Source organism: Dermacentor andersoni, chromosome 6 (assembly GCF_023375885.2).
Source record: "Dermacentor andersoni chromosome 6, qqDerAnde1_hic_scaffold, whole genome shotgun sequence".
Classification (NCBI taxonomy): Eukaryota; Metazoa; Arthropoda; class Arachnida; order Ixodida; family Ixodidae; genus Dermacentor; species Dermacentor andersoni.
In genome coordinates this window covers 108634570-108651465 of record NC_092819.1, presented here as the reverse complement: position 1 = coordinate 108651465, position 16896 = coordinate 108634570, and the positions used below count along the sequence as shown (strand labels likewise).

The window sequence follows — 16896 nt, the reverse complement described above, 5'->3', positions numbered from 1 at the left end:
GTGCGACTAGATATGTGTAACTGGACATTGGCGCATTCTTGATCAATTTCCCAGAATGCGTATGTGCCGCACCGTTAAAAGAAAATCCTTCATAATTAATCCGGGGCTATACGGAATTAAGCCAACAAGCCCATCAGGCCGAAGCTGCAACCTGCTGTTCCACGAATGCGTTGGACAGCGAGGGAACAGTTCTCAGCGTCCGCAAGCACCGGCAGGCCTCCCTGCATGTTATGGTACGTCAGTTCTGCGGAAGCCTACAAGGTGAATGCTCATGAAAGGGAATCATTTTTATAGTCCCCAGTATAGCACGACACTACAAAAAAAAGTTATATAGCATACTCAGAAAGAAGGCTTCGCCGTTGAAGAAAAATTTGTTCTGTTCCGGGAGTCTAACCCGGGGCCAACGCCTCTCCGGCACGGTCTCTCACAATCCCAGCTATCCAGGTGGCTAGCATTCGGCAGTGCGAGGCCGAATTATTCGACACCTCATAGCCAAGGAATTGAATATGGCAAATGAATTCGGTGCGATTCCGCAAGCTGGAAGACGGTTCATGAAAGAAAAAATAGTCATCCACCTGAATGTAGCGCGACTGCACCACATTTTCCGTGCTCATTCTGAAGCTTAACTTACACTTGGCCACCAAACGTCGTCAATTGTCTGCTCTAAGTCGTATGCAGCGTTATTAAAAAGTGGACAATAACCTCTATAATGACACATCGGTCGAGTACTATGCACACATCATCGTTATTATTACCAGATCTTAAATCATCGTAATTACCTTATTTTGATGTACACTGCACGACGAAGGTCTCTTCCAAGTGATCTCCAATTACCACTGGCTTGAGCTAGCAGATTCCAACATGCATTTGCATACTTAAAAATTTCGTTACCACACGTAGTTTTCTGTCGTCTTCGACTGCAATTCCATTCCCTTCATACCCATTCTGCAACTATCACGGTTCACCGGTCATCTTCCCTATACGCATTACATGACCGGCCTAGCTCCACCTTTTTCTCCTAATGTCCACTAGAATATCAGTTCTCCTAGTTTGCTCACTGATCTACACCGCTGTCTTCCTGTGCCTTAAGCTTACGCCTAACAATTTTCGTTCAATCGCTCTTTGCGCGTTGCTTAAAAAGTTCTCGGGCTTCTTTGCCACCCTCCGAGTTGCTGCTCGATATGTTAGCACCAATAGAATGCAGTAATTGTACACCTTTCTTCTTAATGATAGTGGTAATCTCCTAGTCAGGATCTCGTAATGCCTGTCGTATGCACTTCAACGCATTTTTATCCTGCTGTACATTTTCTTTTCATGATAAGGGTCCCTTGTCTGTGATTGAGCTAGACAAACTTACTCCTGTACAGTATCTTGGAGGCTGTACAGTACAGGCTGTACAACGCTGAAGTATTGATCTCTTGCCAGGCTATTGAACATTACCTTTGTCTTCCGTATTGTAATCTTCAACTACACGCTTACATTTTTCCGGTTAATGTCTTCAATCATTTTTTGCTATTCATTCCAACTTTTACTGAACAGTAAAATGTCATCTGCAAACCAACGTTCGTTCAGACATTCTCCGTGTATCCTCACTCCTAAGCCCTTCCATTCAAATAGCTCGAATATTTTTTCTAAGCATGCAGTGAATAGCATTAGTGAAATAGTGACTCCTTGCGAGACCCCTTCCTTGATTGGTAAGTTTCTACTTTTCTTGCGGAGAAGCAAGGTAGTTGTGGCATCTTCGTAGATATGTCGGTAGTGCATGATCACGAAGCTCGTGTAAATATCTCCCTGCGAAATATTAGACGCTGGTGCCTACTACAGAAGATAAGAATAGAGCTGCCACTTCCCCTCTATTTAATTCGGAAATTCGCGGAGTGTGTACCGTAGCTTTGACGCTTATTTCACAGGACGCGGAGGCTCCAGCTTATGCCAACTGGAGTAGAAATATCTTACCAGTGTGACTTAGCTACTTCGAGGTAGACGTTTTCACTGTTCGCCCAACCGCATTGCGCATCACCTGTTCTGAATGATGTGCTACAGTTGTCATCCATCTTCGGCCAATTTTCTGTTTCATTTTCTTTCAGCGCGTAGAGTAAAAAGTATTCCTGCTTTCTGTTCTGTTCAAGATTCTTGCGACGGGCGCTACGCCTTCTTTAAGGACCAGGAGAATGATTTATGTGTGAATATAAGGCCCCAATGAATCTTACCTGCACAACTCCACGGACGCGATGAACGCGTACATGCTGATCTCCACTCCTTTCGGCAGGCCTGTGGTGCCTGACGTATAGGTGTAGACCATAATGTGGGCTCGGGCATCATCGACGAAAGGCTCCTCGAAAGCGCTGCCATCCTCTTTCTCGAAGTCTTGAACGCAGTGGAAACCGTCTACCCGCTCAATCGAAAACAGGCCCTGCAAAAAACAAAACAAAAATTCACCGACTATACGATACTCTCGAATGCGAAATTTGGGCGTAGCTCTATAGATGTTTACATTGCGCTATGTATTGGCTGGTGCGGGCAATCTGTCTGGTGCGATATATTGCAAACGGAGCGAAGTTTGGCGCGACTGCCTCGTTAATCGGGAGGTCGCGAGAGGCAGCGCGTGGGTGACGTGTGGGCGCGATTCACAGCAGCCGCCGCCGGCAGACCTCCGCTCATGTAGTGCTGTCTTTCCATACATGGTATCGGGGGACGCGCTCGCCGCATGCCATGGAAGAAGAGACGACGGCGCGCTACTTTGGCGCCATCTCATAGCAGTCGTCACCGCAGAGCCCGTCTTGCACGGCGCTACGCGTTTCTCCTCACGCTTTCCCCATACCCTCCTTCTCCGCTTTCGTCCTCGCGCTCTCTTCACTATCACAGTCTTTCATAGCCCCCTGCGCTCCGCGTTCACTCTTTAATCCTTCGTTCAGGTCGTTCGCTCGGTTGCGCCGAGGGACGACGCCTACGCGACGCAGCAACAGGTACTTAAGTGCTGCACTCTAAAAACAACAATATTAACACAATGCCCAGACAAATAGATTGTACAAATAAGGAAAGTTAAGTTGATCGATGAACGTCTATATTATATGGCAAAACTATTGTTCTTCGGAATGATAAATATCAAGTGGGCTTGTTCTCAGGAACACGTGTCTCATTTATACATTTTCAGTGACAACGTTTAGGTGGGATATACTGCAAGGCGGAATCATGCATGGCATGGCATGGCAAGAACTTTATTTTAGTCCAGAGAAACTAGGGACCGAGGGCACAAGCCCCCAGGCTAAGTCGGTGGCTCCGCCCACGTAGGCACCGGTAGGCCAAAGGCTTTCCCGATGTCGTGAGCTCTCCGGACGGCCAGGAGTTGATCTTGGAGGACTTCGCTGGATATGCGCCGACTCCAGTCCTCCTCACTGTTGAGATCCGAAGCCCTTTGGTTGGGGCACAGCCAGAACATGTGATCAAATAGACACGGAGTGTGTCCACAACTTTTACATCCCGCGGGAAAATCCCGGTCAATTTTGTTAAGCACAAAAGGTGTGGGATAAGATTTAGTTTGAATCATTCTTAATGTGACTGCCTGAGCTCGGTTGAGCTTCTGATGGGGGGGGGAGAGGAAAAAACCTCCTGCCTTCCCTATAGTGTGAGGTGATCTGGTGATAAGTAGTAAGTGGGTCTTTGTAGGAGCCGCAGTCATCCTGGAGCAGTTCCTGATCTGATGCGCGGCATGTGAGATCTCGCACAGCAGAGTGAGCTTGCTCGTTAGGACTGCAGCCACTGGGGCTGACCGAGTGGCCCTCATGAGCCGGAAACCAGACTAGGTGTGAGCTATCCAGTTGGTCGTAATTATGAGTATTAATACTGTGTATAAGTAACTTGTGTGCTTCCACTGAGATGAAGCCGGCTGAGTAATTCCTAATAGCTGTACGGGAATCAGAGAAAATCGTGGAGCCTCTCCTCATTGTAATTGCAAGTGCTATGCTTGCTTCTTCGGCGGCATGAATGGAGGTCGTTCTTAGTGACGCCGCGTTTATTAATTTACCGCTCTCATCGACCGCGGCAATAGCGTAGCGGTTGCCCGATCCATAACTAGTTGCATCGACAAAAAGAATCATGCATGTCCTTTTTTTTTACTACGATTTAATTTGTCTTCTAAACAAAGTTATTGGTACGACTAGAAGCTCTCAAGAACGTTATATGCCTGTTTTAACGGCATTCTAAGGAAAGCAAATTACTCGCTGAGTGGATATATTTAGGCAATCCCATAAATGTTGGGGGATAGATGCAGTAAAATTACAAAGCGCGTGTGTTAAATCAGAACTCAAGGGAATTAAACCTTCCTTTTTGGCCTGTTCAGAGGTGTTATACGGGGTAGCGACATTGAAGTTTTACGTAACTTTGAAGTATTGCCCGATGCAGATAACATAATTCTAGTCCTTGGTTTGCAATATTCACGAGGCGTTGATTAGTTGCAAGAGAAAGGAAACACCATTTCAACAGATTAAGAAACAGTAACTAATGAACTTAATAATTACGTTTATTAGGGCATATATTAGAATTTACTAATTGTAGCCGGTGAGTTTCCAAGGCGTATGCACTTGTACGGAATTCACAGGATAACACAAGTTTGGCTATATGCGCCCTCAACCTCACCTTAAAGATGCATTGTTGTTCGACTTACTTCTTTTTAAGGAAACGCTCTGTTAAGAATTGAAGCACAAGCGTAAGTGGAACGCTCAGGTATCTGTTCCCACACTTTAGGAAATAATACTTCGAAACTGGTTGCGTGTGGCTCCAGCCATTAATTCGTCTTTTTATCAAAAATGAAAGAACATCACCGATTTTATTTATATGGAAATTTAATTTATTTTGTGATTACGCGGACTCAGTAGAAAATTCACAAGGGATCATCCTGCCATATTTATCCTGTTTCAGTGGAGTCTCCAGGTATTCTGAGGGCCAAACTAGGCCCTAGGGGCCTACGGGAGTGTCCACGCATATCGCTTAGTGCATTTTTTCTGGGGCGTGGCTTGCCACATACGCATGCCGCGAGCAGTATTTCGGAACTTAGAACGGCATACTCACTTTCGAGTACGCTGACTCACACTCCTCACTTATTCACATTGGCGAGCGAGCTTTATTGGAATATATCAGAACGTCAAGTGTCCGCAATGAAACGCCATATTCAAACAAAAGTAGGTTACATTTCATCACCGAGGGCATAGCACAAGCAAACAACATGAAAACACGTTTGGAGCAGGTTGTGTCACTCATAGAGCCATTCCTTACCTGCTAGAGTGTGGTCAGTTGCACGCTAAGAAAAGTACTTTGGAGGTGAAAAAAAAAGAAGTGCTCATTTGTTCCTACTACTCCATTTCTGCTTTTATTAAGCGTTATTATTATTTATTATAAGGCGCAATAGAATGAGAGGAACTTGTGAAAGTTATAAATACTAAGGTGTGACCATAGTCTTATATTACAAAGTGTATAAAGCAACGTCGTACGCACGCGCGAACTATCGAGTTTGTCGCCTTAAGGATACGGCACTAAGGTTGATCCATAAACAGAACGCTCTTTCCGCGAAATATGCAGCACCTCCATCAACGATACAGTGCTAAAAATACGCACTGAGCTGCTTATCATGCCCGCATACCTGCCCGTCATCACAGGTGCAAGCTGTGAAACAGGAGGAAGTAGTGACGTTATAAATAATCTGAAAGTGTCGACATCAGCAGGCATTGACGACATAAACTCAAAAATACTAAAAAACACGATATCAGTCTCGAGTAAAATATTATCTCATATATTCCGACAATCGCTATCGACAGGAACGCTTCCCCAAGACAGGAAAATTGCGAAGGTCATTCCCATCTTTAAATCTGGCAATAGAAATTCACCACTAAACTACAGACCCATTTCACTTACTGCCATCTGCTGTAAGATGCTAGAGCATATAATCACCTCCCATATTTACAATCTTTTAGAGAATAGTAACTTTTTCTTCACAAACCAGCGTGGATTTAGGAAGGGTTTATCGTGCGACACACAACTATTTGAGTTCACGACTGAATTACAGTTTAATCTGGACAAAAACCTGCAAACTGACTGCATGTTTTTAGATGTTTCAAAAGCCTTTGATCGCGTAGCTCATTGCCGACTAATTTCTAAACTGTCTTCGTTGTCCTTAGATTCACTAACGCTATCTTGAATTCGGAACTTTCTTAGCAATCGGCAGCAGTTCACCGTGGTTAATAATTTTTCCTCCCCGCTCTCTTACGTGTCTTCTTGTGCGCCACAGAGCAGTGTCCTCGGTCCACTACTTTTCCTTATATATATTAACGACTTACCGAATAACATTTCTTCTCATGTGCGGATCTTTGCTGACGATTGTATAGTTTACCGATAAATTGCTCGGAGTGATGACCACGTAAAAATTCAAAATGATATTGACCTTATCAGCAGTTGGTGTAGGACCTGGCTAATGTCGCTTAATCCAGATAAATGTAAAGTAATGTCTTTCACTCGCAAACATTTCCTTTCCGACTTCTCATACTATATTAATAACAATCCTGTGTCTGTAGTTACTTCTTTCAAATACCTAGGCGTAACCCTGACAACAAACCTTTCCTGGACTACACATATAAACAATATCTGCGGAAATGCCTCCCGATCCTTGGGATATTTACGCCGGAACCTCCGTAAGACGCTGACAGATATCCGCAAATTAGCCTACCTTACATTTGTTCGCCCTAAACTTGAATTTGATTGCTCAATATGGTCCCCTCATTACATTTATTTAACCACTATGCTAGAATCAGTTCAGAATAGAGTCGCTCGATTTATTTCACAAAATTACAACTGGAACGAAAGTATAACGCGAATTAAAACAATCAATTCCTTCTTTGACCACTCGTCGTGATGTAGCACTTATATTGCTGTTTCACAAGTACGTTCACGGACCAAGGCCATCACCAATAGCTCTGCAAGTTTCTCCATTCACCTCACGAAGATTGCATAATCATCTTTCTTTCACGCGCATCTACGGCAAAACAGACGCTTTTAACTTGTGGAACGCTTGTGGATCCGCTTGTGGAACGACCTTCCCGATATCCTGGTAGCTCAAGCTAACAAAGAAAAATTCCGGCACGACATAAACATTCATTTCTTATTAAAAAAAAAAAAAACTTCTTGTCTGCGTTGCTTCTTGTATGCTTTTTTTTCTTTTTATCTTAGAATTTTTTACGTTATGTAAATTTGACTCTTCGTTGTGTTATCATTAACAAAGCATTGTATAATTGTATAATTTTGTATAATTTTTTGCTCTTTATACTGTGTCAATTTTTCCTCCTTACCCAGTGGCCTTTCTTCGGGCCTGTAAGGTATTTTGAATAAATAAATAAATGAATAAATAAATAAATAAATAAATAAATAAATAAATAAATAAATAAGTAAATAAATAAATAATGCACTTTAACGGGCAATCAGTACTAGCGCGGCGTAGAGCCCGCTATCCTAACAAGAGACATCATTTACAAGTTGCTCTGGGCTCTAAATACGGTATAGATAAAAAGATAGCTGATTGTATGTAAAGTGCACAAGAATGAGCCTTCAAAACATCGGATTCACAATAACGATGCGGCACAAGCCCGAACAACCTTTAGGCAATGTTTAACACAACTACAGAAGCTCAAGATTTTGCGGTGGCGCTGAGGTAACGTCTGCCGGAGAGGAAGTTTGTGACGGACGGAGGTCTTTTCGTAGGGCTGTGTTGTGGCGACGAAAACATATGCATTGTTTTGGTGGATGCTTTGAGCTCGCTTCTGTTTTTAGACTTGCTGTTTTCCTTTCTTTTTTTCATTTAAATTGTAGGTTGGAAGCGGCAAGGCTATCAGCTACTAGATATTTTTTTTTCGAGTGTGTGTGTGTGTTTTGGGTATATTTGGTTTTGGAGAACCACCAGCGTGTTCTGTCGTGCCACGTGTGTGAACACGTAGCACGAGAACTTGAGGGCGCATGGGCGCCCTCAAGCTCGGCGGGCTGCGTCGAAACAGACATGCCGCACCGAAACGCACACAGAATAAGTGCTGTCGTGAGGGTCACATGTATACAGCTGTTTTAAGTACTTAACGTCAAACATGGCAAAACCAACGAGAAATGCCCCAGGTACACCTACAAAAACAGTTCCGGACCGTCCAACGTACCTGTCAAGAAATGAAATGTTTTCAGCGCGAAGTATGCAAGGACATTTGTGACTTCAAGTGGTTAAACATTCAATTCAAAGTCAGCAATGGCTCTGTTTTCATGTGTCTCTATTTTGTCCTTGTCTATTTCAAGCTGAAAAAATTCGTTTACCATAAACCGAGAGTCCCATATTCTTCTGCAAAGAAAGTTTGATGGAGACGGCGGACGTAGTTTTAGCCACAGCTTTTATATTGATATCGCGCAGCCAGGAATGGCGCCAGCAAGAAGACGATTTGATGTGTAGATGTGTAATTGGTGTCGACAGCCATCTTACTTATACATTGTTGTCTCTTTTGTGAAATGTTTTAATTAAACCTTTATATGTTACTTGTGCTACGTAACAAATTGATGGAGGTGCTGGGTACCCACAAGAACAACAATGGAGCTCCGCAGTGGTTGTAACATCGGACTGAAGAGCATGGCGGCCCACATCAGCGCCTACAATCCCGACGGATGTGCTGGCTCAGCCGCGGGATCCAGGATCGTTCTGCCGCACCAACCACTTCGACGTGGAAGACTGGATCGCCACGTATGAACATGTCAGTGCCCACAACAAGGGACATCTAGCGATTATGCTGGCTAACTTAGGCTTCTGCCTACATGACACGGCGAATGTGTGGTATGACAATCACGAGGAAGACCTTAACGACTGGGACACGTGCAAACAGAAGCTGAGGGACTTATTTGTCCCTCCCGCCGAGCGCAAGAGCACCACTAAGAAAGAACTAGCGACCCGTGCCCAGACATCCACAGAATCATGCGTCTCTTACATCCAGGACGTGCTCACTTTGCGCCGCAAGGACGACAGCCATATGGCTTAGGCAGAAAACGTATGGCATGTACTGAAGGGGTAGCTGTGAATGCTTTCAACCTGTTCATGTGCGAAAATCGTGAAACAGTACAAGACATCATAAAAAAATGTCAGCGCTTTGAGCAGGCCTAGAGCCGCCGCATTGCCACACCGTTAGCGCGTCTGCCGAACACGCTGTGACATCTTGTGACGACAGGCTAGGAGTGCCGCGACCATCATAATCTGATGACCTGATTCGGATAGTGCGGCGAGAACCTGAAGCCATGCCTCCTGCAGCCCTTTTTCCCCATCGCAGTGAACCGAACAACTTGCCTACAGCATCATTTCTGCAGGTCAAAGTGCGCAAAGAACTCGCTAATCTTGGAGCTCATTCTGTATGTGCCGTTGCTGGTTCACAGCTGTATCATGCTCTAGGTCCATCGAGTGGCCCGCGGTATTCTGCTCGCTGCCGAAATACAGCCAAGTGGCGAACTGTAGAAGATCGACCAATGTGTTTTCCCTGCTGGCGTATTGGTCACGTTGCTCGCCATTGCAACAACAGTACTTTCTCGTCCTCTCTGTGACTGCCATTCACCAGTTAATATCGCCCTCAAAAGAACGAAAGTCGTTACCACCCTCCATTGGCACCGCAACTGCCAAAAATGACGCTCGTTCTCCTTGGAAGACTCGCTCGTCGTCATTCCGACGCCACCAGTCCCATTCGCTACCAGCTCGTCGACCATCGTCCCTATTGCCGCAGGCTCGTCGCCCACCATCCCCGATGCAGCCCCGACAACCGTCTTCAGAAAATTAAGCGATGCAGCTCCCGGAGGCTGAATTGAGGACTCGACCGCAGAACCCTCTGATTACTTTGTCGACCAAGCAGAACTTGGTGGACGTTTTAGTCGATGGCGTCAGTGTCGCAGCGCTCATCGACACTGGCGCACAGGCATGCGTGATGAGTGTCCAATTGGACCGAAGCCTGAACAACCTTCTCATACCAGCGGCATCACGCACCCTCCGCGTCGCCGACGGAGGAACGCTTACCGTGCTTGGTATGTTCACCGCTCGCATTGGCATCGTGGGGCGCCAGCGACTGTTTCGTTTGCCGTTTTGGAACAGTGCCCTTACGACATTATACTTGGCTTTGACTTTTTATTGTCCCATTCAGCCCTCTGACTGTTTGTCTAGTGTCATACAGCTTGAAATGCCCCACGGCTGCTATAGTCTACCAGCCACACAACCACAGTTATCTCCAAAAGACATCCGCCTTTCACCTCAAGCCACTACATACGTCCCTCTACTGTTGTTCCGATCTGTTCCTGATCTGTTCCGCTGACATACTGCTTGAGAGAAATTTGGCCGTACCCCGTACCGTGCTCACTGTTACAGGCAATGAGACTTCGCTCCCTCTCCTTAATTTTAATTGCTCGACTTAACTTCTCCCCAGTGGCATAGTGTCGCAGTAGCATCTCGCCTGTGAACGATTGCAAGACAACGGCTCTTGAGGCCGAAATTCCGTCGCCCTCTACAGCAACCTCTAATTCAGCGTCTCTCAGACGAACTTAACAAGACGATTGCAACTGATCTTTTTCCCACACAAGCTGCTGACCTCTGCCCTCTTTTGAAAATTTCGTGAGACATTTTTTTTACCTTTACCGCCACCCTTTAGCCCAGATATCGATGGTCCCCCACCATATTTACAGCGGAGACGCCACTCCGATACGCCGCCGGCCGTACCGTGTTTGGCATGCTGAATGACAAGCGATACAACGAGAAGTGGATAACATGTGGACTAAAGGCGCTATCGAGCTATCTTGCAGTCCATGGGCGTCCCCTGTTGTCCTAGTCAAGAAGAATGACAGCAGTTGGCGCTTTCGTGTGGACTACCCACACCTCAACAAAGTCACACGAAAGGGTGTCTACCCTGTGCCACGTGTTTATAACGCTTTGGACTGGTTGCACGGAGGCAAGTACTTTTCAGCGATAGACCCCCGATTAGGCCATTGGCAAATCTCGGTAGATAACATGGACCCTGCGAAAATTGCCTTCTTAACACCTGATGGCCGCTACCAATTCAAGGTGATACCGTTCGACATTTGTTGTGTCCCAGCAACCTTCGCAGAACGGCTATGAATGGTCCACATATCTCGGTTATCTAGACGATGTTACAGTCTTTTCAGCAACTAGCAACTTTCACGAGTCATCTAACGCGTCTATCGGCTATTCTTGCTCTCTTTTCGGCATAAAATTCAACTTGTCCAAGCGCCGCTTTAGACGTCATACCTGAGAAGATTCATGCTCTCCAGAACTTTCCTCTTCCCTCAGTCACCACAGACATAAGAAGCTTTGTTGGGCTATGCTCATATTTCCGTCGTTTTATCAAGAATTTTGCCGAAGCCGTTCGCCCACTCACCTACTTACTCATGAAGGACATTGCTTTCTCACAGGGCCTTGCTCAAACCAGAGCCTACTCCGCCCTCGTACGCTTGCTCACGGCACCCCTTTCCCGGCTCATTATGATCCATCTGCCGCCACTGAACTTCACCAGGATGCCAGTGGCCATGGAATTGGGGCTATATTTGTTCAATGGCAGCGTAACCCAGACTGTATAATTGCATACGCGAGCTACCTCCTCGCATCCGCAGAGAGGAATGTTTCAAGTACTGAAGGGGAGTGCCTGGCGTTATTTTGGGCACTTGCCACATTCCACTCCTACATGTACGGCAGCACATTTTACGTGGTTACCGATTACCACGTCTTGTGCTTGCTCTCTTCGCTTAAAGACCTCGCTGGATGATTGGCTTGATGGGCGCTATGGCTCCAAGAATATTCATTTGCTGTTTTATATAAGTCAGGCCGCTTGCACAAGGACACCGATTGCCTCTCCCGTCATCCTGTCGACTGCCCTGAATATGATGCGCATGACACCGACTCTTGCGTCCTGACCATTTCTGATCTGCACGACATCCGCGCTGAACTGTTTACGTGTTCTAATTGATCGTCTCATTTCTGGGCATTCAGAGGACACACTGCGCATGTTCGTTTCCGCGATGACGTTCTCTACCATCGCCGCTTACGCCCTGAAGGACCGGAATTTTTAGTCGTTGTACCACGCCATCTCCGGACATCAGTTCTTGAGCGGTTGCATGACGCCCTCGGCGTTTCGCGTGCTTACGAACTCGTTCGGCGCCCTTTCTACTGGCCAAACCTCTACCGCTCTGTGAACCGCTATGTTGTAGCCTGTGCACTCTGTCAGCATCGCAAAAAACCTGCTGTGCTGCCCGCTGGACGTCTTCACCCCCTCTATGTGCCCTCAGAACCATTCTTTCGCGTCGGTCTCGATCTTCTCGCCTCTTTTCCGACGTCGAAATCTGACAATAAGTAAGTCGTTGTCGCGACTAATCACGCAACCCGGTACGCAATCACGTCAGCTTTGCGCACAAGCTGTTTAACTGAGCTGGCAGATTTTCTTTTACATAACGTCCTCCTACTTCTCGGCGCAACTCGATAGCTCGTCACAGATCGCGGCTACACCTTGTGCTGAGTACCTGAAGACAAACTGCGCTGCTGTTCTGTCGAGCACAAGCTTTCCACCGGCTACAACCTGCAGACAAACGGACTGACAGAGCGGCTTAATCGCATGTTGACAGAAATGCTGTTTATGTACGTATCACGACCAAAGTTATTGGAATTGCACGTTATCCTACGCTACCTTCACCTGTAATTGGTCCCTCCAATAGACCACTAGCTTTTCACCCTTTTACCATCTGTTCGGCCACCATCCTTCTCTGCCCTTTGACACACTCCTCCTCACTCGACGAACATCCCCACTAATTACGCTCGAGACGTCTTCGCCCGGGCTCGCACGGCGCACGAGATTGCCGGCTCCTGGCTCACTGAGTCTCAGGCCGCGCTGAAGGTCCGGTACGACAGCCGACATCTAGACGTTCGATTTTCTCCTTGATTCGTTGTCCTCCTACGGACGCCATGTCGCCATGTCGACTTGTCTGAAGAGCTGCTGCAGCGCTACACAGGGCCCTACACGATATTGCGACAGCTTGGCGATGTCAACTACGAGTTCGCTCCGCTGAACTCGCGTGTCCTACCGGACGTTGTGTATGTGTCCCAGCTGAAGCCTTACTTTGCCGCGAATTCACTTCTCGTATAGTTAGCGCCCAGGCGGTGCTTCTACAGACGGAGGCCATGTTACTTCGACACCAGGAGTGGCGCCAATCAGAAGCCTATTTGACGTGCAAATGTAGAATCCGTCTCCACAGCCATCTTGTTTATGCATCGTTATCTCTCTTGCAAATATTGTAAATACATCTTTATATGTGACTTTTGCAACATAATATTACTTGTGCTAATGGCACTTTCTTATGGTGAAGCTATTCGAAAAGTATACCATATTCGATTTGATTTACTTCTGGAACATTCGATTTGTGTTCGATTTGGTCTAAAAAATTAATATATACACATTCCATGCCAAAAGTGCTGAGTGGGGGTCCCGACGTAGATTTCAGAGGTCTCTGGGCACCCCTTGGCCATTCACATTTGGCTTTTTGGTAAAGCATCAGCAACGCATGTGCGAGGCAGACCGAAGCTACCACCAGGTACCTATCGGTAAAATGAGTATAAGAGCGTTCCCAGCCGGTCGCTCTGCCAGACCTCAAGCCTCGAAAAACGATCCTACCCGAAGGTACCCCTCCCTTGGTGACTCCCTCGATGCCCCATGCCAAAATCGTTGCTAGGCACGTTACTGACACATGTGTGTCACTTTCTCTTTATTTCCTCTACAGCAAGCATATCGGTCTCTCCGCGCCTCTCCCCAGCAACGCACCTCTCGAAATTCAAACACTTGACGACGATCTTCTTGTATCTGCCTTATATGTCTTGCCAAATGTTAAGAGCACAATAAGGGACGAAAGTTTGAAAAACCACAGGACGAGTGTGAAACGGAAACTCGCCCAACTTGCTGTATGATTGTCCTACATGTATCGGTGGGTGCCCGGTAGTGGAGAGTGAACCACGCCTGCCGCACTGCTGTGTTTTGTGCCCTTGCACTGGGCTACGGCTGTCAACTCAAACTCTGCGTCCTCGATGATATACTCGTACATTGTAACAGTATTGTTGCATGCATATGAGTAAAACCGAGTTCCACATAATGTTTGGCGCCACACCGGTATGTAAAAAGTATTGTGCAACAGGCAGTTCTATAACGCGTATTGGTGATATCTCGGGAGCACCGCGGCTCCGTATGTCAATTTTGACCTTGTAATTTTGACGGTTGTAATGTCGCTGCATGAACATTCATTGCTATGCGAAATCAGTTGCCGCGATCGCGACGGCTGCTTTACCAGTGCACTTGCCGTGACCACGTGCGCCCTGGCTATTTGTCTTCCAGCGACCATCTTTAGCGCGACGATGACATTCATCAACCAGCGAACTGATGTGACGAAGAAAATGGGCAGAGAGCGTGCTACAAGCTTTAATGGTTAGGACACAATAAATAAGGACTGCCACTCAATGCGTCTGAATGCCATCGATTTATCCACGCCCTTCTTCGACATGCAGAAAATAGTCTCGCTGATATGAGCTGCGCGATACATCGCCCCATTCCTTCCTAGGTAGCGAAGTCACCTTTGTTTATAAAGACGTTTTCACCATCGACGCAGCGGCTGGTTTTCATGGATGGGACGCATAGACGGGACAGGCGCTGCCTTGTCTTTATGTGTTAAATAGATGACATTGAACAAATGAGACAAGAGTCTGAAGAGAAGCCCTCTAATGGTGTTCAATACAATGAAACTTGCTGCCCACACGTGCAAATTGCTTATTTTCTGGCGCTTAAAGAAACTGCAATCATCTATGATTCTTTCTCGTGGGCACACGTAGCGCAACGGCTGCCGCCCTCCATTGCTTTGACACTTCCTTGTAGTTTATACACAACAACCAGATGCCATTACGCAAACATGTTTTAGTTTTTTATTTGACCGCTTATTGCTTGGATTGGCCAGCAAATCTTGTGTGTTTGTTTTGTCACGAATAAACTGCATGGAATTTCTCGTGCGTTGATTCCTAGCCACAGCGCGTGTGTCTTGAGCGCTGACGCGGAAATAAAAAGCACAGTGTTTAGCGTACGTGAATTCACTGCTTGAATAAGAATTCGCAAAACACAAGACACAGAAACAGAACGATCATCATCATCATCATCGTGGCAGTCAATCATGGCCACATATTGTAAAACTACGCAAGACAATAGCCGCTGACGATTGCGAACAAAATTCTACACCCCCTGATTTCGTTTTTGTCAATTTATCGCTTTATGCCATACTAGAATTTGTTTCTTCTGGTCTGTCTCTTTGCGTTAGTGCATAAATGTTCTTAATTGGCGATAATTTGAACTTATCCACACGACATCTTACCTGTGCAGAACCGTAAAGGCTACCAATATGCGCAGTCTACAAAGTGTGGAGCCTTGCTTAAAAAAATAGGACTATAGTAAGAGTTCTCATTAGAATATGATGAAATGATGGACGTCAATAGCAACTATATGGGACCCAAAATATGGTCCCTGTGCTAAAAATCGTAGGTCGCGAAGAAAGGTGATCCCTTGTCTACCAGAAAACAGCGTAACGGAGTGTCTACTCGAGCCTCCCCTTCGCCCTTGGCCCACACGTATGCCTGAGATATTCAAATGCGCCTTGACTCTTTTGTCCATTCGGAAACCTACCCAATGCACCGTGAGTACAGTATGCCACAAATAACGGGTGTTGGTCCCATCAATAACAATTGGTAGAAAAAAAAGCGACTGAGTAGGCTGCTGACCAACACTTTCATGGAATGTTTGGAATCGCACCGCTGGCACGAGTTGTTGCAAACTCAGCGCTGACACCCGTTGTTGCAATCGGGTCGCAAGCCCCAAGGGTAGCGTTGGCCTGGCGGCCTGGGGCACTGGAAGCATCCGAAGGTCTCGGCAAAGCATGAGTCGACTGGTAACAGAACAACTGGTTTATTCTAACATCGCAAAAGAGCGCGCGGTCAGGTCGACCGAAGTGGAGAGACGGGAGAGCACGTAACTCAACGGATGAAATCGGAGCCTCCCTCTTAGCGTCCGGGGGCAGCTGCTCTTATAGTCTCGGCGTCGCGGGCAAGAAGGAAGGTCACGGGATGAGACCACGTGACGGCGAGGCACGGAGGAGCTGAGATACATGTTGAGACGAGTGTAGTGACTCAACCGCCGGCCGGGCGCCGGACAGACCTCCTCGCTTCACACTTGGGGAGCTCCTCTCCCCGGCTGCCGCGCTTTGACAAGCGTGGGCACACACACACACACGCACACACGAAGACACGTGGCACTGAAACACGCCTGGACGCGCTTGGCGGGGAGACTGCGGGAGCTCCGAACGGGCCAAAATGTCCGCCGCTTTGAACGAAGCTCCGGCGTCCGTTGCATCCGCGCCGGCTATACCGCGCGTTGTAGGCGAAACGTAACAGACCGCCCCGCCGGGGGAAGGAGATCCCGATGGTCAGGGGACTGCATCCGCTGTCCGGAGGGATGTCGCTCGATGATGCACATAACCGAAGTCGGGCGTCCGTCGGCGTTTCTTGAGCGCAGCGCACGGAGAAGGCCTCGTTCTCTCGTTCAGGTTCACACAGGACACTGCAATGTGACTTAGGGAGAGTTGACATTTTTGTTCTCGTTCCCGGCAAGCGTTAGAACTACGCCGAAAGTCAACCGCTCAGTCAGCAAGCACGGCACAACCCTCACTAAGCCCTGCCAGGCTCTTTCCCCTTTTATACTACTGCCTAGTTCCTTACAGTAGTTTAGCAGCACTCAGAACGCGTCCATAAATCGGAAAATTACACTAGAAAGCACA

At 47.0% G+C, this 16896-nt stretch overlaps 1 protein-coding gene across 2 annotated transcripts in view; it reads right to left on the bottom strand.

Moving 5' to 3' along the window:
- Positions 1–16896, bottom strand: part of LOC126522309 (uncharacterized) — an 80704-nt gene that overhangs the window by 26935 nt on the left and 36873 nt on the right. For both annotated transcript variants that reach the window (XM_050171037.3, XM_055066340.2), the window contains exon 5: positions 2211–2413. In XM_050171037.3, coding sequence (XP_050026994.1) covers positions 2211–2413 — 203 coding nt within the window. The remainder of the gene's footprint in view (positions 1–2210; positions 2414–16896) is intronic.